Source organism: Pongo pygmaeus, chromosome 2 (assembly GCF_028885625.2).
Source record: "Pongo pygmaeus isolate AG05252 chromosome 2, NHGRI_mPonPyg2-v2.0_pri, whole genome shotgun sequence".
NCBI lineage: Eukaryota > Metazoa > Chordata > Mammalia > Primates > Hominidae > Pongo > Pongo pygmaeus.
In genome coordinates, this window is record NC_085930.1 from 32,359,687 (window position 1) to 32,385,117 (window position 25,431).

Here is a 25,431-nt window from a genome sequence, read left to right on the forward strand (position 1 = left end):
TGTGGTGTTTTTTTCTATTTCCCAGATTAATAATCAGACTGAACATCTTTTCATATTTATTAGTCATAGCACTTCCTCTTCCACACTGGCATTTCTTATCTTTCTTTTTCAAAAATCTATTAATCACGAAAATCTCGTCATCTACATTTCTTCCCAAAAGCCACATTACTTTTGATCTTTATAGATTATTTTACATTTGCCATATTTATACATAATATCTTCCCTTTTGGGGCATTTAGAGTGTGCTGACAAAGTCTAGGCAGTTATGCATTTATAAAACATCTATGAGTTGGGTGCACACGGGGTAATTTTCCACATATGGCTAATCCTATCCTCATAAGATTAAGTTTCCCTGTCTTGTCATTTCCGAGGATGTAACCTATTATAAGTAGAGCCCTTTATTCTTACAAATTGAATTTCCACTACTGTAGGCTAACATCTGAAGGGGCTCATCTTACTATTCCATGCATAGTACCAGGCACGTTGCGTGCTTATACTACATTTTGTATAATTTTCACCTCTGTGTTTGACGTCCTGAAAAATACCGTCCACAATTACTTCACAGCTAGCCCCAGCACTTGGCGCCCAGCGGGTTTTCCTAGTCCCTCCCTGCCACTTCACGTTGGGACTAGGACAAGAGGCACTGTGGGTCTCTTACCTATGGTTACGAAGCAATGGACTCCCTTATTCGTTTCCCAAATAGGGAGTAGGACACAACAACCTAGGGAGCATGGGGAAAACAACTTTCGGGTCTTCGAGCCACTTGCGTCTTTCTGTGGGCGAGCCTTTCCAGACCCACAGAAAGGAAAAGACATTTTCCTTACTCATATTGCATAAATAGCAGAACTACATTTACCACAAAGGCCCGACATTCATGGTCATGGATCCTTGTGCATGTTTTCTAAGAGCAAACTGTACAAACACACAAACTCTGAAACACTGACACACAAGTGAAAACACACGCACGTGTTTGGGTCTTCTCCCGCAACGCAAGTTCTTTGAAACTGAGCGGAGAAAAATCGTCTTCGCATCGTGTCTCACACTTTCGACACAATCTTATCGAGAAACGTAACACCTAAACAAAATTTTTTAAAAATACATTATCAAAAACGATGACAATACCTTTCATCTTATGTTCCTTTTTGTCTATAAGCTTTGGGGGGATTTATTTTGCGTTTCCAAACTGCTTCTGCCTGTCGGCGCCTGTGTGGAAACTGCGACGAGTCTGGAAGCGGCTGCCGGAGAGGCGGGGCAGAGGTGTGACGTCATCGCCGCGGGGCGGAGGCGACAGTGTCTAGCTGGGGCTCCGCGTGTAGCTACGCCGGCCGCCTGGCTTTGAGACAGCGTGATTCTCTGCAGCTGGCCGCCTCCCGCTGCTGTTCCGCCCACGTCGAGTCCTGAGCTGAAATGGCAGACGATCTCGGAGACGAGTGGTGGAAGAACCAGCCGGCTGGAGCAGGCAGCAGCCCAGGTACCCACTCTGTGCCCGCTCTCCTACGGGGCCTCTCCCGGAGCCCTTCCATGCGCCTCAGCCCTGGTCGCTTCTGGCGGTCGCGGTGTCCACCCGGCAGGGGTGTGCACCGCCTTGGGAGCGCGCAAGCATCTCGGGGAAAATGGTGCAAGAGATTTTTTAACACGTGAAACAGACAACTGTGACATTAACTCAGATCTGTCTGCCAGCCAGGAAGGATCCTTTCCACAAGCTTTCTCTTTTCCTTATTTCTTGAGAATAGATAAGACAGTTTTTGTGAAGAGAGGCAACTTTGTATGATGGTTAAGGGTGACCCATGAACTGCTTTCAATTTAGACTGAGGTCAGAAGCAGGGGTTACTGCTTCAGACTGCTTCCATTCAAATCACGACTACGGTATTCTGATACTGTTTAGCCTCCTTTTCCTCATCTGTAAAATAATGGTAACAATAATGTCCATTTCATAAAGTTGTGAAGATTAAGTGAAGTTAGTACAGTAAAGCACTTTAGCACAGTGCTTGACATATAATGTGTGGTAAATATAAGTTGCTGTATTTCTTGTGGTCATCATCATTATCATGTAATTTGGAATATTAGAACTGGAAGGAGGCTTAAATAGAGATCATCCTTTGAACTCACTTATTTTACAGATGAGAAACATAACCTAAAGATGTCAAGTAACTTGACAAGTTCACAAAGCTAGCTCCTTTCAGAAACAATACTAGAATTCAGTTAACACAATTTGAATAGTTTCTACTATGCTCTGCTATGTTTACCAACTCCTGATGTAGTGGGCATGTCATCCCCAATTAGAGTAGCATTAAGTAACCCCCCATGTCAGGCTAGCCTTGAACTTTTTAAGTTCCATCACACCTACCATGCAATTATTGGTTAGTTGGTTTTTATCACTCCTCAAGGTCTGCCTCTTTTCTCTACAAGAGAAGACAGGGCCAAAGTCAGATTCATACTTCTGTCATCCACAGGGCCCTGCACATGTTAGACACTTGATACCTATTTGCTGCAAACAATCTTGAAATACTAGTTGTGAAATATCCATTAAAAATAACCGACTTCATTTGTTGCATTGTTTCCGGAAGGTCAAGCCTTCAGGTACAAACTAAGCAGATGTCATTTTTAGAAAGGTAGCCAATACAACATTTCCTTGATTAAACTTCCTGACTCTTTTGCAGCCCTGCGGTGTTCCACATTTACTTTAATAACTACCCCTCCCAACTCAGGTGTTAAAAAGCTCTATTTTATGATATGATTGAAGATTAACAGAGGCCATTTAAGAAATAGTTGAAGTCTGTTTGAGTGGTGAAGGGGATCCCAATTCTTGGTTCTAGTCCTCACTAGCTGTGTGACTTTCAAGTTATTCATCCCTTGGAAGAAAGGCAATCAACATGTATTGAGTATCTGTTATGTGACAAATGTCTTCATAAATATGAATTTATTTAACCTTCATAACATCCCTAAAAGGTAAGTATTCTCTTCATTTGTATAGGTGAAGAAACAGAAAAAAGTTAAGTCGTGTTCTTAGGAACACACATTGAAGAAGAGGTCTGGGAAGAGTTAAGTCAAGTGTGATTGATTTTGAAAGTCATGCTTTTCCCGCTACTACTTTGTGACTTCTCTGGGCCTTTGTATCATAATCTGTAAAGAGCCCTTAAAGATCATCTTTTTTAGGGTTTTACCAGCCAACAGGTTTTTTTTTTCTTTTTTTTTTTTTTGACGCGGAGTCTCCCTCTGTCGCCCAGGCTGGAGTGCAGTGGCACGATCTCGGCTCACTGCAACCTCTGCCTCCTGGGTTCAAGCGATTCTCCTGCCTCAGCCTCTCAAGTAACTGGGATTACAGGTGCCCGCCACAACACCCAGCTAATTTTTGTATTTTTAGTAGAGACGGGGTTTCACCGTGTTGGCCAGGCTGGTCTTGATCTCTTGACCTCGTGATCTGCCCGCCTCGGCCTCCCTAAGTGCTGGGATTACAGGCGTAAGCCACCGCGCCTGGCCCCCAACCATTTTAAACACTGAATCTAGTAAAACTTTAAATTGCTACAGCCTCCTTCATCTAAGTTGCCAGAATTCTCATGAAGACAATGTGTTGGAGTGCCTAAGGTTGCTCTACTTCTTACATTCCTTCTAGCCATAAGACTAACCTTTTTTTTTTTTTTTTTGAGAAGAAGTCTCACTCTTGTCCCCCAGTCTGGAGTACAGTGGCTGCGATCTCAGTTCACTGCAACCTCCACCTCCTGGGTTCAAGCAATTCTCCTGCCTCAGCCTCTCGAGTAGCTGGGATTACAGGAGCCTACCACCACCCCCAGCTAATTTTTGTATTTTTAGTAGAGACGGGGTTTCACCATGTTGGCCAGGCTGGTCTTGAACTCCTGACCTGAAGTGATCTGCTCGCCTTGGCCTCCCAAAGTCCTGGGATTACAGGTGTGAATCACCGCACCCGGCCAAGACTGAGCTTTGAAAATTGCTGGCATTAAATTTATCACAGGCCTTTGCTTTGTTCGCTGCTCCTAAGCAAAGTAAGTATATGCCTTTATTTGAAATCTCCTTGATTATTCACTGGCAATTTGCCTAACTGTAATCTGTACAGCGTTTCTAATTCGAAAGAAATCACAGCTGAACCACTTCAGATTTCCTTATTCTTCTTTTATTGATGGGATCTAGCCTTGATCCTAGAGCACAAGGCTTACTTACCTGGCTGCCTTCTTGAAGTCTTTGCTGAAGTTATTTGATAGGGATATCAAATGTATTCAATTGTTATTTCATCCTGAAATACGTGAATTATGTTTTGTTTTGAAAGTTGAAGGAGAAATAATACGTTAAATCAGAGAAAGGAAAGATAGTTGTATTGGTGCTTTTATTCCTGTTGTGGATTATGCTACCTGCCTATAAAAATAAACATCTTTTGCTATAATCTGTTCCCCCTTGAAATCCATGGTAGCAAGGCAGTGGAAGATTTCAGTCACTTACAAATACTTGTTGGTTGTACATGGTTTATAACACCTATCTAATGTGCCTATCTGTTTGTTGTCTGTCTAAGGAACTGTACTATTTTTTGGCTGTTCTCATGTCTTCTTAGATGTGGTATGTAACACAAAGTTTTCATGGCTCTTTAAAACCTGTCATTTTTGTGCTAGAGTTCTACATTGCACTGGAGCTCAACATGGGACCTGGCACTTAATTGGTGTTTGGTGGATGTTAGCAGAATAAATGTATGTGTGTATGCATGTTACCTGCTACAGAGTATGTAGGCAGACATGTAATTTCTCATCCAATCTAGACACTTTTGTGAGTGGAAGGCTATGCAATTAGAATTTTGCAGGGACTCTCCTGGTCCTTAAGGGATGTCTAGTCACTCCATTGGTGGCAATTGGAGTCATAGCCCCAACATAAGACAGCTGGGAGTCACAGTGCTGAGTGTGCAGCCCAGGATGTCTTAGGCATAAGACCCCAGGAATCGTCTAATGGCATCTAATATTTGATTTATTTCCTTATTCCCTGTAAACCTTCAGAAACGTTTGAAGTGACTTATAGTAAGTAATACGTTCAGTAGAATAATGATTTGAAAATATTAATGCTGAAATGAGCAAATACAATGCCTGAGATTTTAATGTAGTTGATCGGTCTGGGTACTTTCTCAGTGTGAAGCTGAAAACTGAGAGAATGTCAATCACAGCATGGATTTCGTGACTTAAGGAAGAGAGCCAAGAAATTCTGCAGTTGGAAATGTCACTTGAGGGCCTGTAATCCCAGCACTTTGGGAGGCCAAGGTGGGCAGATCACCTGAGTCCAGGAGTTTGAGACCAGCCTGGCCAACATGGAGAAAACCTGTCTCTACTAAAAGGACAAAAATTAGCCAGGTGTGGTAACAGGCACTTGTAGTCCCAGCTACTCAGGAGGCTGAGGCAGGAGAATTGCTTGAACCCAGGAGGCGGAGCTTGCGGCGAGCCAAGATCGCACCACTGCACTCCAGCCTGTGCTACAGACTGAGACTCTGTCTCAAAAAAAAGAAAAAAAGGAAAAGATAAAAGAAAATGTTACTTGATCATTTACTCACTGAAGATGAAGAGAATACTGATTGCTTTCCCTTTTTATTTCAATGATATACCTATTAAATTACCAAATCCAGTACCCAGTAGGCAGCTAAGTATGTGAGTCTGGAGCCCCAGGGCCAGATCCAGGCTGAGATACAGATTTAGGAATAACTGGCATACAGATAGGTTATTTTTAAAGAGCATATTCTTAGCAGTCTGTAACATTGAGCCTCCATGTCTTTTAAGGAGGGTCTTTCATATGCTTCCCCAACTCATTCTGAATCTTTGATGACATCTCTTCCCAAGCACCTAACTAGAAAACTGAAGTGTTAAGACACTTCTGTGTACAGTGCCAGGAGACTGCAGGTAATAATACCAGTTTGCGGCCAGGCGCAGTGGCTCACGCCTGTAATCCCTACACTTTGGGAGGCTGAGGCAGGTGGATCACCTGAGGTCAGGAGTTTGAGACCAGCCTGACCAATGTGATGAAACCCTGTCTCTACTAAAAATACAAAAAATTAGCTGGGCATGGTGGCACACACCTGTAATCCCAGCTACTCAGGAGGCTGAGGCAGGAGAATTGCTTGAACCCAGGAGGCGGAGGTTGCAGTGAGCTGAGATCATGCCACTGGCACTCCAGCCTGGGCAATAAGAACAAAACTCCATCTCAAAATAATAATGATGATAATAATAATAATAATACTACCAGCTTGCATTTGTTGAGCACTTACTACCTGCCAGATGCTGTTTTGATTGCTTTACATGTTCTTGTTAATTTAATCTTCCCAAGTACACCAGCTGTAGTTACTGTTGTTATCTTTATTTTACTGATGAGGAAGTTGAGACACTGAGAAATTAAATGATTTACCTAATACTATTTAATTTAATTCACCCAATACTATCTATTTAATTGGTAAATGGGGGAGCTGTGATTCATATGCAGGCAGTCTGAAACCAGAGCCTGTGTGCTTATCTTTTGCATTCTCATTATCAGTGGTAAGAATCTCACCTCTAAAGGAATAATCCATTATTGGTTTAAAGAGACTTATAATTTAGAAAGTCTTTTGTTTATATATAGTTATGAAATTGTGTCTATTAGTTTTCCAAAGTTTACTCTTTTAAAGAGCACTGGTTACTTGGAGCTACAAATAAGCAGCTTTTCCATTTGGGCTTTGAGAACCATTTCTGCCAGTAACTCAAACCTGATCCTGGAGCTCAAAGCTTAACATATATGGCTGCCTTCTTTAAATCTTTGCTTAGTTATTTAATAGGGATGTCAAATGTAAACAAGACGCAGCTACTGAATTATTCTCCAAACCTGCTTTTTCTCCAGACTTTCCTGTCTCCATAAATTAAACCACCAACTACACAATTTCACAAAGGCCTAGCAGTATTCTGATTTATTTATTTTTTTCACCCCTATATCTCATCCATCAAGTCCTGTTGTCACTACCTCCAAAACATATCCTGATTCTTTCTTTGCATTTTTCTCCGCTCTGCCTCCATTGAAGTATACATTATCATCCTTCTGCCATAAGCTTCTAACAGGGCTCAGAGTTTCCACCTTGTCCCTCACTCACCAGCTAGAGGTCTTTTGAAAAGAAGTCAGGCCACTTTCCTGCTTAAACCTTCCAATAGCTTTTTCCCTGGCACATAGAATGAAATTCAAATTACTTACCACGGCTGGTGGCCACCAGGTCTTCTACTATTTACTCCCCTATAGTTTATGCTGCCCCACCCACACCAGCCTTCATTCTGTTCCTCAGTAGGCCACACTCACTCTGTCTTACTTAGCCATTTGTGTTAGCTGTTTCTTTTCCTTTCTGTCCTGTCCTTCTGATTGGCTGGCTTTCGTTTTTTTTTTTTTGTTTTTTTTTTTTGAGCTAGAGTCTTGCCCTGTCACCCAGGCTAGAGTGCAATGGTGCAATCTCAGCTCACTGCATCCTCCACCTCCTGAGTTCAAATGATTCTCCCGCCTCAGCCTTCTGAGTAGCTGGGATTACAGGCACCTGCCACCACACCCAGCTACTTTTTGTATATTTAGTAGAGACGGGATTTCACCATGTTGGCCAGGCTGGTCTCGAACTCCTGACCTCTCGATCCGCCCACCTCGACCTCCCAAAGCGCTGGGATTCCAGGCGTGAGCCACCAGGCCCGGCCAGCTGGCTCTGTCTTAACATTAAGTACTCAGTTCAAACGTCACCTACTCAGAGCAGCACTTCCTGATCAGGCAGTCTAGAGTAACTATCTAGGTGCTCTATTACATTATCACAATATCTATTAAATTATTATGTTATTATAATTCTCAGCAGAGCACTTAGCACCAACTATTATTTTTCCTTGTTAAATTAATTACTTTTTCCAAGCACTAGTCTGTAAGAGCTCCACATGAGCAGGTATTTTGTTTGTCTTGTTTGCTTTCGTTTCAGGGCCTAGAGTAGTATCTGGGTACAGAGAAGGCACTCATTAAGTATTTGTTAGTTATTCAATTAATTATTAATATTTCGTAGTCACACCTTGAAGACCTCAACCTAGGAGATCTTTATCAAAAGAACCTTGATCTGCTAGCAGATTTGTCAAACTGCTGTCCAGGCTTTTGACAGATTTGGCAAATGCCGCTTTTCTCTTTTCAAAATTACATTAGTAGTCGTTGTAAAACTGTGTCTTACTAACATTTTATTGTAACCATATTTGGATTTAATTTTATAAATTACGTTTGGAAAGAGGACAACAGACTCTTTGTAAATAAGCCTGTAATTTTTACGGGTGACAACTTTTGTCACCTAGAATCAATGTGCTTATTTTTGAGGTTGCTGAAATGAGCTTTGTAAATATTTTTGTTGTAATATCATTTTATGGTATATTCTTCAAATTATATGGCTTTATCCATGCTGAATTCCTTCTGGAAATGGAGTAGCGGAGCACCTTGGATCTTTTCTTTAAACCCAAGTACCCAGGTTTTTTTGTTTTGTGTTTTTTCTTTTTTCACACCAAAGTTAAACCTTTACAGTATTAGTTTTACATATAGACAGTCTTGCATTGTAGATGTTGTAAGGCATTGTCTCTACATATAAAATTCAGACTTGGAATATTTGTAGGAGACGTTAATAACACACAACAGAGGATCGACTTCTGGGCATGTTTTCATAATCATTCGTCAAGCTCTCATGCTTAGCCTTGTTTTAGACACTGTACCAGAATTAGAGGGAAAAAACATAATCAGCTTACATTACAGGATTTACACATTGATGTGGTTCAGTCAAAATGCAAATAGTATTGACAGATATTCAAGGGCAAAACACAGGGGCAGGATGAATTTTAAAAGCAAGGGGAAGGAAAGAAGAAAGAGGAGGGAGAAAAATGACTATGTTATTAGTCATTGCTCTATACTTGAAGGCTGTAACAGATGGACCCTTAGATAACCTTCACGGTCTGGTTTAATTTACTGCATATAATTTCCACAGTTCTTTCAGATGATTAAATGAGTAGTTCTTGATAACAATTATGAACATTTAAAGGTGGAAATTTATGCATATTTCCTTAAAGTGCATGTCAGGTAGTTCCTGCTATAATTTTGCTAAATGTCCATGAATCTCTTGAAAAATACAACTTATAAATGTGGAAGGCCTATACATAACTTCCGTTTCCTCCCTCAGATTCAATAATAATGTATTATTTTGTGGTACAAATCTCTTTTTCTTTTTTTTTTTTTTTTTTTGAGACAGAGTTTTGCTCTTGTCCCCCAGGCTGGAGTGCAGTGGCGCAATCTTGGCACACTGCAACCTCCACCTCCTGAGTTCAAGCGATTCTCCTGCATCAGCCTCCTAAGTAGCTGGGACTACAGGCGCATGCCACCATGCCTGGCTAATTTTTTGTATCTTTAGTAGAGAGGGGGTTTCACCATGTTAGGCAGGATGGTCTTGATCTCCTGTCCTCATGATCCGCCTGCCTCCGCCTCCCAAAGTACTAGGATTACAGGTGGTGAGCCACAGAGCCCGGCCCAGCACAAGTCTTTTATCTGTCGTTAATCTAATGTTCTTTAGTGGAACACTTCAGATGCATTCATAGAATTATACATTTTACTAAATATATCACAGCTTGAAATATAGTTTCCCCATTTTTATCAGCTTTCATAGAATTCTTAATTGATTTTTAAATGGCTAATATTGCTTATAAAAAGTAGTTGATCAAGCTCTTAAATTCTTATTTCTGAGTTCCTTGTTCTAGTTCACACTAGACCAGAGGTCAGCAAACTTTTTTCATATAAATCCAGATAATAAATATTTTAGGTTTTGTAGGTCCAGTCATCACTGTCATAACTGCTGTTGCAGTGTAAAAGCAGTCATAGAAAATAAATATGTAAACGAATGGGTATGGCTGTGTTCCAATAAAATTTTATTTATGGACAACAGTATTTGAATTTTATTTAATTTCACATCGCAAAATAGTCTTATTTTGATTGTTTTTCAACATTCACAGTGGATTGAATTTGGCCTGTGAACCACAGTTTGCAAACGCTGCCCCAAACTCAAAGTCACATCATGAATTGTATGTCACGTGTCTTCAGGAGAAGAAATTTGAAACAAATCCAGAGAGAATTGTGTTTTACCTTAGTTACTCCGTTACTTAGTAATTATCAGCCATGTATTAGACCAGTCACATATCTGTTAAAATCAGATATTTGATTCTAAAATATCTCAAGATTAGTTCAGAAACCTTGAAGGTAAATAAATGAAGGACCAGGAAAAGACTTCAGCTTAAAAGTATCAGGTTTTTAACATTTTTATTACAAATTGGATTTGTTTTCACTCACTTGGATTTTTATCTGCTTACTTTAAAACAATTCATCAAGTGAAATCACTCTAGAATTATTAGGTCAGCTTCTTTTATTTTCATTGTTCTTCAGAGGCCACACTGTTGCGGAAACAACATGCCCAGGAGGCAAGATTCTTTATATTTCAGTTGTGTTACATATAGGTCAGATATTACTGTTTTGAACTCCAAATAGTATTCTCACTTTATAGTTGTATTTGCGTTTTTATTATATTATTAATACATATTGCTTGAAATAAGCTTGGTTTTTGGTTGTTAATCCTTTTGTTAAAATATAACTTTGTTTATTATTATTATTTTGAGACAGCGTCTCACTCTGTCACCAAGGCTATAGTGCAGTGGCATGATCTTGGCCCACTGTACCCTCTGCCTCCCAGACTCAAGTGATTCTCATGCCTCAGCCTCCTGAGTAGCTGGGATTACAGCCATGCACCACCAAGCCCAGCTAATTTTTGTGTTTTTAATAGAGATGGAGTTTCACCATGTTGACCAGACTGGCCTCAAACTCCTGGCCTCGTGTGATCTGCCCGCCTTGGCCTCCCAAAGTGCTGGGATTACAGGTGTGAGTCACCGCACCCGGCCAATATAACTTTACTTTGAAGACTTTTGTCTTAATGGGATTAGAACTGCATTACCATTTAAAGATGAGTTTCTGCTGGTTCCCATAGAAGTGTCGACATTTTTCTACCCCAATTTTTTTTTTTTCATTTGAGACAGAGTTTTGCTCTTACTGCCCAGGCTGGAGTGACGTGATCTCGGCTCACTGCAACCTCTGCCTCCTGGGTTCAAGCAGATTCTTCTGCCTCAGCCTCCAGAGTAGCTGGGATTACAGGCATGTGCCACCATGCCCAGCTAATTTTGCATTTTTAGTAGAGACGAGGTTTCTCCACGTTGGTGAAGCTGGTCTCGAACTCCTGACCTCAGGTGATCCACCCGCCTCAGACTCCCAAAGTGCTGGGATTACGGGCGTGAGCCACCGTGCCCGGCTTCTACCCAAATTTTTTAGTACTTTGTGTACTATCTTGTCCCTCTTTTTGTGCTTCCTCTTAAACTTATGCTAGCTTGGATAAAAATGTACTTTAGGAAGTCTCCTGACATGGGAGAAAACAATTTTGAAATCTTCAACATACAACGTATTTTGTGCTTCTCTTCAGAGTAAAATTTTTCCCAAGGTATTTTGTTTTTCTGGGACTATTGTTAGTGCATGTTGTTTTTCCTGTTTTATGCTTCCTTTCAACCTGTTTGGTTTTCACTAAGGGATTCCAATGGGTTTTTTTTCTATTAGCATAATTACCAATGTTGACTGTCACCTGGGCATAACTACTTTTCCTAACCCTGTCATACACCATTGCTGTCTCTTAGCATGTTTTCTCAAGTGAGAAAATGTCTTGACTGAATGACCTTCTCTTCTTCATTTACTCATTCTCTATTCACTCTAGGTTTATCAAATACCTGCTCTATGTGAGGCACAGTACTCAGCACTCTCTACATACATGTATTTTTTTTTTTTATGGTAGAGCTTCATCACTGCACCCTTCCCCCCCCACCCCCCCCACACACAAACAAGATCTTGCTCTGTCAGTCGGGCTGGAGTGCAGTGGTGTGATCATGCTCACTGCAGCCTCGGACTTCTGGGCTCAAACAATCCTCTTGCCTCTTCCTCCTAAGTAGCTAGGACTACAGGTGTGCACCACCACACCTGGCTTTTTTTTTTTTTCTTTTCGGAGAGACAAGGTCTTGCCAAGTTGCCCAGACTGGTCTTGAGCTCCTGGCCTCAAGCAATCCTCTCACCTCAGCTTCCCAAAGTGCTGGGGTTACTGGTGTGAGCCACCATGCCCAGTCTTCACCTTCTTTTGTAGTCCATCCCCTTCTACTATTCTCTTCCTGCTCTCCTTTCACTTAGACTTTTCCATTTCAGGCTTTTAATTCATTTGACCTCCCCCTACTGCCCTCTGCCACTTGCCTGCTGGGACTGCTGCACATCATCCCTCTCAATGCTTCCCATCATCCCTTTCAACGCTGCCCATCATCCCTCTCAATGCTGCCCATCATCCCTTTCAATGCTGCCCAGGCCTCTAGCTCCTTCTCCTCCTTGAAATTGCAGGGGCCTGGAGGTGTTTGTACAGTGGCATTAGTGTAATGAGGCGGACTTAGTTAGATAAGTATGGGGAATGGGAGTTCCTTTGCTCTTGCTCTGCTGGCTCCAACCCAGGGCAGCTGGCTAAAGCAGTCCTTAACTATGAGGATTTCTTCCAGGGTCATGCTTCCAGTTTTTAGTGAAGGATCACAAAAAATGTTTAGTGTCGTTCCATTGATTTTTTCCCCCCTCGATTGAAGCTTTTTTAAATGTTTTTTGAACTGCCTTTTGTGTCAAACATGCCTTGTCTTAAAACGTCCTGTATTACTCTGTCCACACTGAATTATAGGCACACCTTTCTCTCAATTCAATGAGAGAGTTTTCAGTGTGATGAAAAGAAGTGCTTTAGCTTTCTGCCAGGGGACTGTGTCTAGCCTTATAGATGAATGTTTGAATTCAACATTTTGTATTAATAGTTGGACATATTCATAGGTTATCAGAACTGGAAGGGACCTGAGGAATTATTTCACTTTCCTGTTTTACATGTGGAAACTCAAGGCTTAGATTGATGAATGCAAAGATCGTTGTCACATGAATGAAAATCTAGGATTGGAATTTGAGTCTCCTAACCCCAAGCTTTTGTTGAATCAACTGATTTTCGATAGTGTTTATTCAGAGAAGAGATATGAATAAACAATGTCCTGTGAGATGATAAATTGTGTATTTTTTTCGAGCACCTGGAACATTGATTCATATCTCCCTAAAATATCTCAGTGTTACTGAGACTAAGTGCCAGTGATCAGGTATGCTTACTACACCAGTGATTGTCAGGTATTCTGCACAAAGGACATATTCAGCTGTTACTCACTTTTGTTATGCTTTTCCTCCTTTAAGAATTATCACTTTGGTTTTTCCCTCCTGGTCATAAAGAAATCATAGTTTTAGACCTTAAAGTGGGATTTTAATTGTCCTGTCATCTTGATGGAAATACTCTGATTTTCTTGACTCAGATTAGGAATTTTTGCTATCACCTTTTCTTAGCAAAATGTGATTAATCAGCAAAGTTCTGTAGAATGAAGAATTACTTCTGTTTTCACCAGAAAACTCTTGAACTGTTCTAGTGAATTCAGTCCTATCCCAGGCTGACTCTAGATAGTTCATCTTTGGGTTAGATTATATGTAGGATGAGGAAATGGGTAGATTTGGGTGTGGGTCTAGGCCTGTGAGTGTTTGTATGTGCACATACACATATAGAAGTAAAATAATTGTAGATGTGCTGCTTTTTTGGGGATGATCTTCATCAGGTCCACCAAGCTGCTTCACCATTTCCTGTAGAGATGGTCCTTTGGCCTTTCATAGTGGTAATTTTAGCTTTCCACATATTTCTGTAGATGAATGTATCCAGGCCGTGCATTGGTATGAGTTACCTTCTCCCTCCCACATGGAGGAAAGTGTTGGAGGTAACAGTTCTCACGATGTGTAGCTTTCCACAGCCATTTTGGTAAATAGGCTTATCCATAGGCACTGTGGGGGCTTTAGTGGAAATCTTGGTGATGCCTGTAGATTTTGGTTGAGGGATCCATGTTGGGATTCTCTGCTTGCATACCTCCTTGATCTTGAATTAAACAAGAGAACAAAAGGTAATTAATGGTACAGTTGGTGGAGAAGTAGAAATTGTTTAGGACATGGAGTCAGTTTGGAGGATTTGGCTTTGAAAGCACCAGTTTCTGGGGATGTACCAGATCAAAGATTGTCAGGTTGAAGAAAAAAACGTCAGTAAAGTAATCTGGTATGTGTTGAATGTGTGCTGTGTGCACAGGTCTTGATAGAGATAGTGGTAGATACGTAGATGAATAGATATTTGGCACAGTGTAGTAGGACATAAACAACAGTAGTGTCCCAAATTAATCTCAAAGAGCCATGAGATTGCCAGAGAAAGGTTAATTTCGATGAGATTGTCTTTAAGAGTGCTTCATGAAAAATATGGCATTTGACTTGGGCCTTTAGACTTTTAAAAGTTTTCACAGTATGAGTTTGGTGAGATGGGCAGCTCCAATGATGATTAGCGGAACAGCTTGGTAGTATGTATCAAGAGCCTTATGAATCTTTTCTAGGATGTAGAGAGGCAGGCAAGGATATTTGATTTTAGCATTGTTTATAATGATGAAAAATGGACAGTTAAATGAATAGGATGTGTTAAATGAATTATAGTATAATTATGACAACATGCTTTGTTAATGAGGCCAAAGCTTCAGGAAAATGTTTACTTAGAAATGTTAAAAGTAGAATTTAAAACTGTGTACATGCTTCAGTTATTTACATGTGAAGAGAAAAATACTAAAAGAAAATGTACCCATGCTATTAGTTGTTAACCCTGATTAGTGGACTTACAGGTACTTTTTATTTTTCTTACATTTTCTGTGTTCTCCACATATTTTATAGTAAGTATGCTATCAGAAAAAGCAACACTAAATTGTTTTAAAAGACAAAAAAGGAAGGAAACAACTTGGAGATCAGGACATTTCTGTGAACAACCATATTATCCAAGCCATGAGCAGTAGAAGCTGCAGTTGAAGTCAATGACAGACTAATCAAGTCTGCTAATATTGTGACTATAGCATTAATAATAGCCTTCCCAAGATGGATTTCTGTGATGTCCTGTAACTTTATCAAGATTTAGATTGGTTCTCCAATTTAGTGTACAAAAATCTATGTTGGGATCGTCTTTAAATTGTAGATTTCTGAATCTTATCCCTATACATTGTAATTCACTGGTTTGTGGATATGTCCAGGAATTCACATTTTTAATAAACTCTCAGAGTGATTTCTTCGACCAGGTGGTTGGCCTACCACACTTGGAAAAGTGCTACCATAATTGAACTTCGTTTAGATGTAAGCTTTATTTTTTCTTCACCTGGAACTCTGGCCTACCTGGGTATGCAGAGTTCAATACTGTGAAAGGCCGGGACAGATTGGTATGACACACAGTATTGGTGGAGCTCGTTCCTTTTGAGCAACACTGATATGTGTTGGTGAAGAAAATGTGGCTTGGAGTGGTGGTCAGTGATAACTTTCAGGCCCAGCTGCCTGAAAGTTACTGGGCTCCTACTTGTTTCTACATCATTGATGTGCAAGCTTTTGTTTTCTAGGTAGCTCCAATTTCATTACATAGATTTTACCTCTAGATGGCAGCAAAGGCTTGTTATTTTATCAGAACAACCCCAATTGTCATTCCCAAATCTTTTTTTTTTTTTTTTTTTTGAGACGGAGTCTCGCTGTATCACCCAGGCTGGAGTGCAGTGGCGCGATCTCGGCTCACTGCAAGCTCCGCCTCCCGGGCTCCCGCCATTCTGCCTCAGCCTCCCCAGTAGCTGGGACCACAGGTGCCCACCACCACACCCGGCTAATTTTTTGTATTTTTAGTAGAGATGGGGTTTCACTGTGTTAGCCAGGATGATCTCGATCTCCTGACCCCGTGATCCGCCCGCCTCGGCCTCCCAAAGTGCTGGGATTACAGGTGTGAGACACTGCGCCTGGCCATTCCCAAATCTTTAAAAAAAAAAAAAAAGGGGGGGTGCCTAGCGCAGTGGCTCACGCCTGTAATCCCAGTACTTTGCGAGGCTGAGGCGGGCGGATCACTTGAGGTCAGGAGTTCGAGACCAGCCTGGCCAACACAGCGAAACCCTGTCTCTACTGAAAATATAAACAGCTTGGCGTCGTGGTGCGCTTCTGTAATCCCAGCTACTTGGGAGGCTGAGGCAGGAGAATCGCTTGAACCCACAAGGCGGAGGTTGCAGTGAGCCGAGATCATGGCATTGCACTCCAGCCTGGGCCACAGAGCAAGACTCTGTCTCCAAAAAAAAAAAAAAGATGTTTTTTTTTTTTTTCTTGTATGACTTTTATCCTTGGACATGTTTCAGTAAATGAGGTATGGAGCATTAAAATGTGTCATCTCTTGGATCATTTTTATCGAGCGTTATGTCAAATAGCTCCAAGAAAGTTTTATCCAAATTTGGAATGCATATTGCAAGAGAAATACATGCATATGGCTCTTTTAAGACCACACAGTGAATGTTCTACTCAGAGTTGGAGGCTCCTGGGTTTCATCAGAAAGCAGATGTCTTGGAGGAGATTAAGCAAGTTGGAAAACTCATTCATAGAAGAAAACGATTTTTTAATAAATGCTTAACCCAGGTCAACATGAAGACTGGGATTTGGAATGGCTTAAAAGTCTGAAGGATGTTGAGTTCAATGAGGCAGAAGAAGTGGTTCCACCTAGGGAGCAGTAGAAAGAAGAGGAGTATATTTGTGGAATATATTAAATTCTAAAAGTGTTGGTTTGTTTTATCCATAGATTCTCAAAAGAAACCTAGCAATCTAGAAGACTTCCTGGTTATAGTGAGTTATTAGAAGGCATTGAGTCATAATGAGCAAAAGAAGTATGAAAAGGTGAAGTGTTTTCAGTTGTATTCAAAGTCGCAGTTCTATAGCCCAATTTCTACATGACTCTTTTGTTCTTTCACATTATCATGGAGCACAAATATACCAGAACAAAATCAGCATTTATGGAGAAACTATCAGATCTCAGACAGCTGGAGTCAGGATGTTTCCTTTTCTCTAAATGAAATTAATTTTGTAAGTGCTTTGAACTTTTTGAGCTGTATTGACAACATGTTGTGTAAGAAAGCAGTGTTTTCTCAGGAGCGGTCCTGACTCCAGGGACTGCATCACACCTTAGCTCTAGAGGTTGAGAAGCTGAAGACTCCCAGAGACCTCTGGTCATTTTGATATGTGGTAATTGAGGTGGTGTGGGACGGTGGTTGGATTCAGGGCTGCTTACTCCCTTGGGGACTCAGCTGTGGAATGCTTGGCCAAGGCCATGTGTTATCAGAATTGACAGTGTTTTTGTAGTTTTGTTTTTATCTCAGTGTTTAATGGGAAAGTATATAAGCAGTGATGATGGATATGGTGATGAAAAGAAGGAAATGCTAAACTGAAGAAAAATATATTTGAAATATTATTGCCTTCTTTTCTTTTGTCTTTTATATTGTTTGACAAATCACTGCTAATTTATGGGGAGTGGTGGAATGGAAATAAGAGATAATGAATCTGGCAGCTAGCCCAAAATTTCATAATGATTCTTTGGGTTTTTTCTCTTGATTTTCCTCAGAGCTCCCCTATTAAACAATAAAACTTTATCACTACAAGTTTTACACTTTATACAGGAAAGGGTCTTTCAAAGGGAAGCCCTTTGATTTGATTAGCTCATTCTCATTAACCTCCTATGAGAGATCATTTGGTTTTGAATAGTGTTCTACTGCTATGGTTTATATTAAAGAGTTGTCCAGTATCTGATGCAAAGGTTAGAGTAAATAGGTGCCTTTGTTCTGTAATGTATCATGGTTTGTGGTTGTACCTTGTCACCTCCCAATCTCTCTTTCTGTGGAAATTAAACAGTCAGCAGTGGGGGCAATCCAAGAAAAAACATTGAAATAAAGTTTTCAAAATCCCTCCACACCCAGTTGCCCCCACTTAGTGTCAGACCAAGCATCAGATGTAGCAATACTTGTTAAAATAAAATATACTAACCTTAAATACTTGTCTTCCTCGTTTGTTCTCTTTTTATCCATCTGTGAACTTTTTTCCTTTTACTCAGCTTTTCTTTTTTGTACCCTTTCCTCCCTCCCCTCTCCTATTTCTTTCTCATTTCTTCATTTGCACTCATTTAATTGTTTAGTCATTCTCAGGCTTACATCTTATAACAGCCTTTGGGTAGTAGAGCACTTGTGCTCTAGAGCACAAGCCGTGGAGCCAGTCTTGGGTCTTCATTCTAGTTTTGGCACTAACTAGCTGTGTCTCTTTGAGCAAACACTTTACCCATGTAAACCTCAGTTTCCTCATTTGTAATCTTCATCTGGGGATTAAAATACCTACTTGTAAGTTTTCTTTGGGGAGTAGAGATATTGTGTAGTAAAGTCCCTGGCCCATCTAAAGTTTCGGGTGTTAGGTGTTCCTGTTGTGATCATCATCATCATCATCTTTGTCTTTTTCCTTATATCACTTCTTAAGATGCCTATTTCTTGGTCATAATCCTAACTTCTTTGATTGTTTTACCTTTCTTGTTTTCCTGCTTTATCTCTCAACTTTCCTCTCTCTCCAATTATTTATAGGCAATATGTTGCCAAGGGTAGGAGTTAAGGCAGCTGAATAAGCAGCACTGATTCCTGGGCTATACTTCTAACCACCTTTGACCCAGAAAAGGCCCCCTCACATGTCCTTTATCCTCCTTATGCTACTTTGTCTGGTCCTTGTGAATCTTTTTTAGAGTTCACCTGGAGACATTATCTGTTCTTTCCTGTTTTCATGTCTTTTGTTTGAAAAATGCAGTAGTTCTTTTAGATCACCTGTAAAGTCCTTTGGCCTTGACATTCTGTGATTCTGTGAAAAGAACAAATGCAGGCCAGCTATGGCTACCAGGTGCCTTATTAGCCATATGAGCTTTTGTTGAGCACCTACTATGAGCACTATTTAAGTCCTGGGTAGTATAGGACCATGGTTCTTAAATTTTATATGCCCAGAGAGCCTGTTAGGATGCAGAATCCCTGCAGTGGGAATTAATGGGTCTGGGATTGTGAAACTCTGCAAAGTCATATGTGATTCTGATGAAGGTAGTCAATGACTGCATTTTAAGAAACATTGATATAAGGAGTTCAAAAATAAATGATAGCTGATTCTTGCTTTTGAGATGATAGCATAGGAGGGGTAACAAATAATTATGAGGCAGAATGACGTGCAATAATAGAATTACAGACAGCAGTTTTGGAAACTCAGTGGAAAACTAAAAGGTAAGGAAGGTTTTCCAGAGGAAGTGACACATGAGGGATGAGTAGGATTTTATTATGAGGAACAAAGGAAGAAGAGTATTTCAGCCCTACAAACAGCATGATCAAAGGTAAGAAGGCCCAGTAGTATGTGGGAGGATAGTTAGTATGGTGTCCTGGTGAAGATGTGGGGGTATGTCCAGAGTTTCAAAGGGAGATGAAACGAAAGATGAAGGCCATGGTAGAAGGTTTGGACTTTGGGCGCTAAGTAATTTTAAGTGCTGTTTTCTCGGAGGCTAGAGAATTGCCGTGATCAGAATGGTATTTAAGGCTGGATTATAGAGGTGAGGATTTAAGTGTAGTAGATTAACTATCTTACAGTACCATCTGTCCTAAAGTCTGGGCTTGGAGAGTAGTAGTACAAATAAGTGGGGAGGACAGAGAAAGAAATAATATGACAGAGTGGAGGATGAGCAGAGAAGTGGAGAATAGTTCACAGATGTTGAACCTGAGCAGCGGGGAAGGTGATGGACCATCAATAGAGGCGAGACAAAGAGCAGTTCAAGAAAAATAGTATATTGGGTTATGGGCACATGCTAAGTTTGAAGTGTATAGTTGGGCCTTCCATGTGGAACTGTTTGGTAGAGTTGAAATTTTGGAGATGTTGCTTTGAGGATCGTGGTAGAGAAATTGTTGATACTATTCAAGTGCCTGAGACAGCCAGAGAGAAAAATGTAATTCCCACTCAACTGCCGCTCTTTTCTTCTCCCACCATAGGTACTTCTACATCCCTTTCCCAGAGCCTGAGATGAATTTTGTGGGACCCTACCATGTGCCCACATCCTCTGCACAAGGCCACTCTATCTTAATGATAAGAATGTGACTGGTTCTGAGAACAGCAACCTAAGGAGGCATTTATTCCCAATACTTGAACAGTACATAGTGATTGAACCATTATCCAGGGAGTGATTGGCTTGCTAGGGGAAAGGAAATCCTGCGCCTCTCTTCCAGTAACCTGGCTGGCCCCTCAGCCATTGTGTCTGAACCAAGCAGACAGATTACATAAACTTGTACTCTCAGAAGGGTTTGCCACTTCGTGGCACAGAGCCATGCAGTAAGGACAGGATAGCCTCCCTAAAGCATATTTCCTTCCTCATTGGCAGTCTGAGAAAAACCTGGAATAGGACCATATTTGATAGGTTTGGCCTTAAAAAATAGTAATAATCGTCCATTGTTCTCCCTAGCCTTCTCATTGTCCTTAGAAGCTATAATCAGCAGCCTCAGAAGCATTTATATTTTTCAGTTTCTGTAATTAATACATACTCTTATAATCAGAAAATTTCATATGAAATAAATGGGCTGCTTATATAAATTACTATGAGAGCTGTTCTTCTCAGCATGATCCCTACTCACTGATTCCCTGCCTGTTGCCCTAAAGGAATAACTATCTGCCTCTTGTGTTATGGAACTTTTGAGGACCTCTTGCAGTTTTTAGTTAGCTCCTATTTTTATAAAACAGTGGTTTTCTGAGGCTTCAAAAGTGACTGATCTCAGGCACAGTGAATTCAGGCAAGAACACCATGAAAAGGCATAAGAATAGAAAAAGAATAGCTTTTTCTACTTAAAGAGAAGAGAGAAAAAAAACCCAGCCAAACCACTAATTGTAAAGGATAATAATGCATTTTTGAGGAATTACTTTGAGTTGTTTGAAGAGTGTCTGTGTTGATGCAGATTATTGTATTGTGAGGGGAGACATAGGAGCCAACTTGACAACTTTCCTTTGCAGTGGCAGTTTTTGCTTGGGGTGCTTCCTTGGTTTGCAGTTTTGTACTCCTGAATTTGGAGACTGACAAGGTTGAACCCTAACACTTCTCCTTCTGACCTTGGAAGATACATAGTGATTATTTCTAAAAAATGATTTTGGGAGTGCCAGTCTTATTAAGTTACAGTGTTCCTTGAGAAACAGAAATCCAGATTTAGAGTGTACCATCTGGGAAAATTTTCTGTTTCTGCAAAGGCAGAATCACACCAAATGTGGCCTAAGTTGGTGGTGCTTGTCTTTATAGTGGCTGGACCTTGATCCCTTGATTGCCTTTTCTGAAAGTCTTGGGTCATTATCATGACTGTCAAGGCAGCCACCTACTTATAAGCACAGATGTGCATGGTTGTGATGCTCCTTCCATGAATCATTTTCACTCACTTCTGATGCTTTTCTATCCCGTCATCTCTGAGGCTAATCAGGTACCTCCTGCTCTGCACATACTGATTGCCTGTCCAAGCTCATTCTTCATGCTTGGCATTTGTGCCCTTTGCTTATAGAATCTTGCCTTAGGATAAAGTGGACACTGACTGCACCTTTTGTGTTCTGAGAACAGTCTCCTAATGAGAACATGAGCTTCTCTTTGGACTTGCTTTCTCACATCTCCTATCCCAGGTCAGTCTTCCCCGTGCCTGCCCATTTGTGTGGGGCTTGGCTTCTCACATTCATTATCTCTTGTCACCCTAACAGTGGCTTCAGGGAAGCAGGTGGAGTTGGAAGGAGAGGCAAATCACTATTGGCTATGGTGATCATGGAAGGTTTCAGAAGAGGCGAGCATTGATACAGACCCTTCAGTGTGGGTCTTACTTCACTTGACAAGAGATGAAAATTGTGTCCATGTAGAGAAGTGGGGAGGAGAAAGGGGAAAGCCCTGCATATGTTTAGGGACATTCTGAGTGTTCTGGCTGAAGTGGCAGATTTGTGAGGTGGAGCACAAGGAGGTAACATTAGACAACCTGTGTGTCACCAGATAGTGGAAAGGATCAAATTCAACTTATAATGAATTTAAAACCCCTTGCAACTCAGTGTGTTGCCATGGAAGAGAATGGGGCAAAAGAATCAGACCTGTTTTCACGCCTCAGTTTTATGACATACTAACAGAATGACCTGGAAAAGCCTTCCTTATGTGTCAGAGTTTTAATCTACTTATCCCTAAAGTTGTCATAATACCCACTTTCTAAGGTTGTTGTAAAATAAAATAATATTATATAATGGATTTGTTTTTTGCCCTCTCTTTTATGATATGTTACCTCACTATGCAGAAACTTTCTGTGAAGACACAGAGACTCCCTAGTGCTGTATTCATGGTTCTTCACAATCAACAGGTCTGTGCCCTTTAAGCCTTACCCTGCCCCAACCGTCTCAACTTCATCCACATTGCAGTGCTCACTGTTCCTTGAATGTTGATTATCTGCCCTCCTGCCTGCCCCCACACCTTTACCTTGTGGGCACCTCTTTGGAGCACCTTTCTTTTTTCTCTATATCCTAGTCCTCCCCATCCTCTATCCCCTGCTCAATTCTCATCTGTTTCTGAAGCCTGATCCCCAAATCCCACTTGAAAGTAACCTGCTCTTCCTCTAAATTCCTGTAGTACTTACTGTCTATATAGTTCCTTCTCTGTGTTGAGCTCTTAGTTACCTTTTAAGCTACCCCTTAACTCCCACCTTTTATTCCAAACTTTAACATCTGCATAGCTGCCTGGCACAACAATGAGCAATATTGTGTGCTTCATAAATATTTGTTGGTTCATTCTTGTAGGTGATTGGTTGAGGAATGAAGGAAGCCTGTATCCTAATAGAAGACATTCATGCCTGTGGTGGTTATAAGCTAATAATACAGAGGGAATTGCAGCTTCTCGGAGAGGACCTTTTAGAAAAGTCTAAACAGTAGAGAGTTATCTCTTCAATTCTTGGGATTCCTGCTGAAAACCAATTCCCTTCTCCCCTGACTCCATTTAAAGCCAAGGTGGTTGGTTTCTAGACTCTATTTCCCCCAAGGGTCCATGAAAAAATGGAAAGCTCTAGTTGACCTGAAAATTCTAGTTTAGAATTCAAGTATCTTTGAAAGAGAGAGAAGTACAAAATACTATAACAATACAAATATAAATATTCAAGTATGAACATGCTCTGGGCCAGTCTGTCAAGTAAGTGGAAACAATTATTCAACAAAACTCTTCAGTATAGGTTTTTAAAGTTGCTTTGAGGCTTATGTTTAGTCAGATTCAAAGTTCTCATCTCTAGACACCAGACATAAGAGTTTTCATATGAGTTGTCAGATTTTTCCCACAGTGTTACATAAGAGTAGAACTGGCTTATAGAGTCACTTGGTCCATCTCTTTAATGTGGTGATTTTTAACCAGAGGGCGATTTTGCCCTCCAGGGAATATTTAGCCATGTCTGGAGACATTATTATCACAGTTGGGGGATGCTACATGGTGTGTAAGTAGAAGCCATGGATGCTCCTAAACATTATACAGTGCATGAACACCTCTTCCTTCCCCACAACAAAGAGTTACCAGGCCAAAACCATTAATAGTCCTAATGTTGAAAGAATGCTCTAATGGGGAGAAAAAGCTGATAGGATTAGGGGTAAAAGAAATTAATTCGTAGAATCTTTTTTTTTTTTTTTTTTTGAGACAGAGTCTTGCTCTGTCGCCCAGGCTGGAATGCAGTGGCGCAATCTCAGATCACTGCGACCTCTGCCTCCCGGGTTGAAGCGATTCTCCTGCCTCAGCCTCACAAGTAGCTGGGATTACAGGTGCCCGCCACCATGCCCGGCTAATTTTTATATTTTTAGTAGAGACGAGGTTTCACCATCTTGGCCAGGCTGGTCTTGAACTCCTGACCTCATGATCTGCCCGCCTTGGCCTCCCAAAGTGCTGGATTACAGGCATGAGCTACCATGCCCAGCCCATTCATAGAATCTTAGAGAAGGAAACATCTAGTAGTTTTGACATCTATAAGTGAAAAAATGAGGAAGAAGTTTAATTTCTGGAGGAAAAAAACTCATGCAGGTTGTTGGCTTATCTATGCGCCAACTTTATTTCCCAAAAGGAATTTTAAATGATTTAAGGAGGGTGGCAAGACTTCAAATTTAGAAGTCATTGGAAGTTAGAACCAGATGTGATCTTAAAGATCACCAAGTTCAATTCGCTTATTTCACAAAGGTTAAATGACTTCTCCAGGGCCTCACAGCTGACTAGAAATGGCATAAACTAGAACCTGATCTATTTGCCTGCCTCCAGTTCTCCTTCCCCCAATCACTTCACTTAACTGAGGCTTTGTTAATCTACTGTAGTCTTCCTTAATCTCCAGTTTATTGGTAGAGATTGACAGTTTCCCCTTGATTAAATGTTGTCTGATACTCTTGTTTCTAATTTCATTTCTTTGCCCAGGTTAATAAGCTCTTCAAGGGCAGTGAATCTTTCATCTCCATAATATCTGCCCCAGTGGCAAGTAAGAGGTACACAGTTTAATGTGTCATGATCAGTGGATTGATCAATTGTGTACATGTGATGCTTTGAAGAAAACATATTGCATACTAAGACACTGTGCATGTCACTGAGACACAAGTTTGGTTGCATAAGGATTGTTTCCACTCACTTGATTGACAGATTAGTCCAGAGTATATACACATTTGAACAATTATATTTGTGTTAATACATTGTACCTTTGTTTCTCTCAAATATATCACATTATAAACTAGAGTTTTCAGATAAACTGGAGCTTTCCATTTCTACTGTGCCTGTGGCAGAAAAAGAATCTAGATAACCAACCACCTTTGCCTTTTGCCAGAACAGCAGATAACTCCCTCTATTGTTTAGACTTTTCTAAAAGGTCCTGTCTCGGAAGTCTCAATTCCCTCTGTATTAGCTTGTAACCACCACAGGCATGAATGTTCATTAGTAACCTCACCTCCACCTATCCAAAAGCCTCAGGAATAGCTGAGGACGAGGTAGGCTTTGTAGGTCTGTAGGGCTTATATTTGTGTATTGTAGTTGTCCAAATATGGTTAGCCTTTAAAGAGCTGAACAAAACAGAGGCACAATCCCATCATAAAAATGGGCTAAGGACATGAATAGACAATTCTCAAAAGAAGATATACAAATGGCAAACACACATATAAAAAAATGCTCAACATCACTAATTATCAGGGAAATGCAAATCAAAACCACAGTGCAATACCACCTTACTCCTGCAAGAATGGCCATAATCAACAAAATTTAAAAATAATAGATGTTGGTGTGGATGTGGTGAAAGGGGAACACTTTTACACTGTTGGTGAGAATGTAAACTAGTATGAGCATGGAAAACAGTGTGGAGATTCCTTAAAGAACTTAAAGTAGATCTATCATTTGATCCAGCA

At 40.6% G+C, this 25,431-nt stretch overlaps 2 protein-coding genes across 3 annotated transcripts in view; one reads left to right on the forward strand and one right to left on the reverse strand.

The window, feature by feature from the left end:
- The first annotated feature begins 1,253 nt into the window (after window positions 1-1,253).
- Window positions 1,254-25,431, forward strand: part of CMSS1 (cms1 ribosomal small subunit homolog) — a 370,501-nt gene continuing 346,323 nt past the window's right edge. Inside the window, exon 1 of one of the 2 annotated variants that reach the window (XM_054482990.2) lies at window positions 1,254-1,471. In XM_054482990.2, coding sequence (XP_054338965.1) covers window positions 1,408-1,471 — 64 coding nt within the window. In that variant the 5' untranslated portion in view covers window positions 1,254-1,407. The remainder of the gene's footprint in view (window positions 1,472-25,431) is intronic. The other variant, XM_054482988.2, reaches the window with a different exon arrangement.
- Window positions 9,899-25,431, reverse strand: part of LOC134737565 (filamin A-interacting protein 1-like) — a 50,053-nt gene continuing 34,520 nt past the window's right edge. The window contains exon 3 of the mRNA XM_054482984.2: window positions 9,899-14,041. Coding sequence (XP_054338959.2) covers window positions 13,850-14,041 — 192 coding nt within the window. The 3' untranslated portion in view covers window positions 9,899-13,849. The remainder of the gene's footprint in view (window positions 14,042-25,431) is intronic.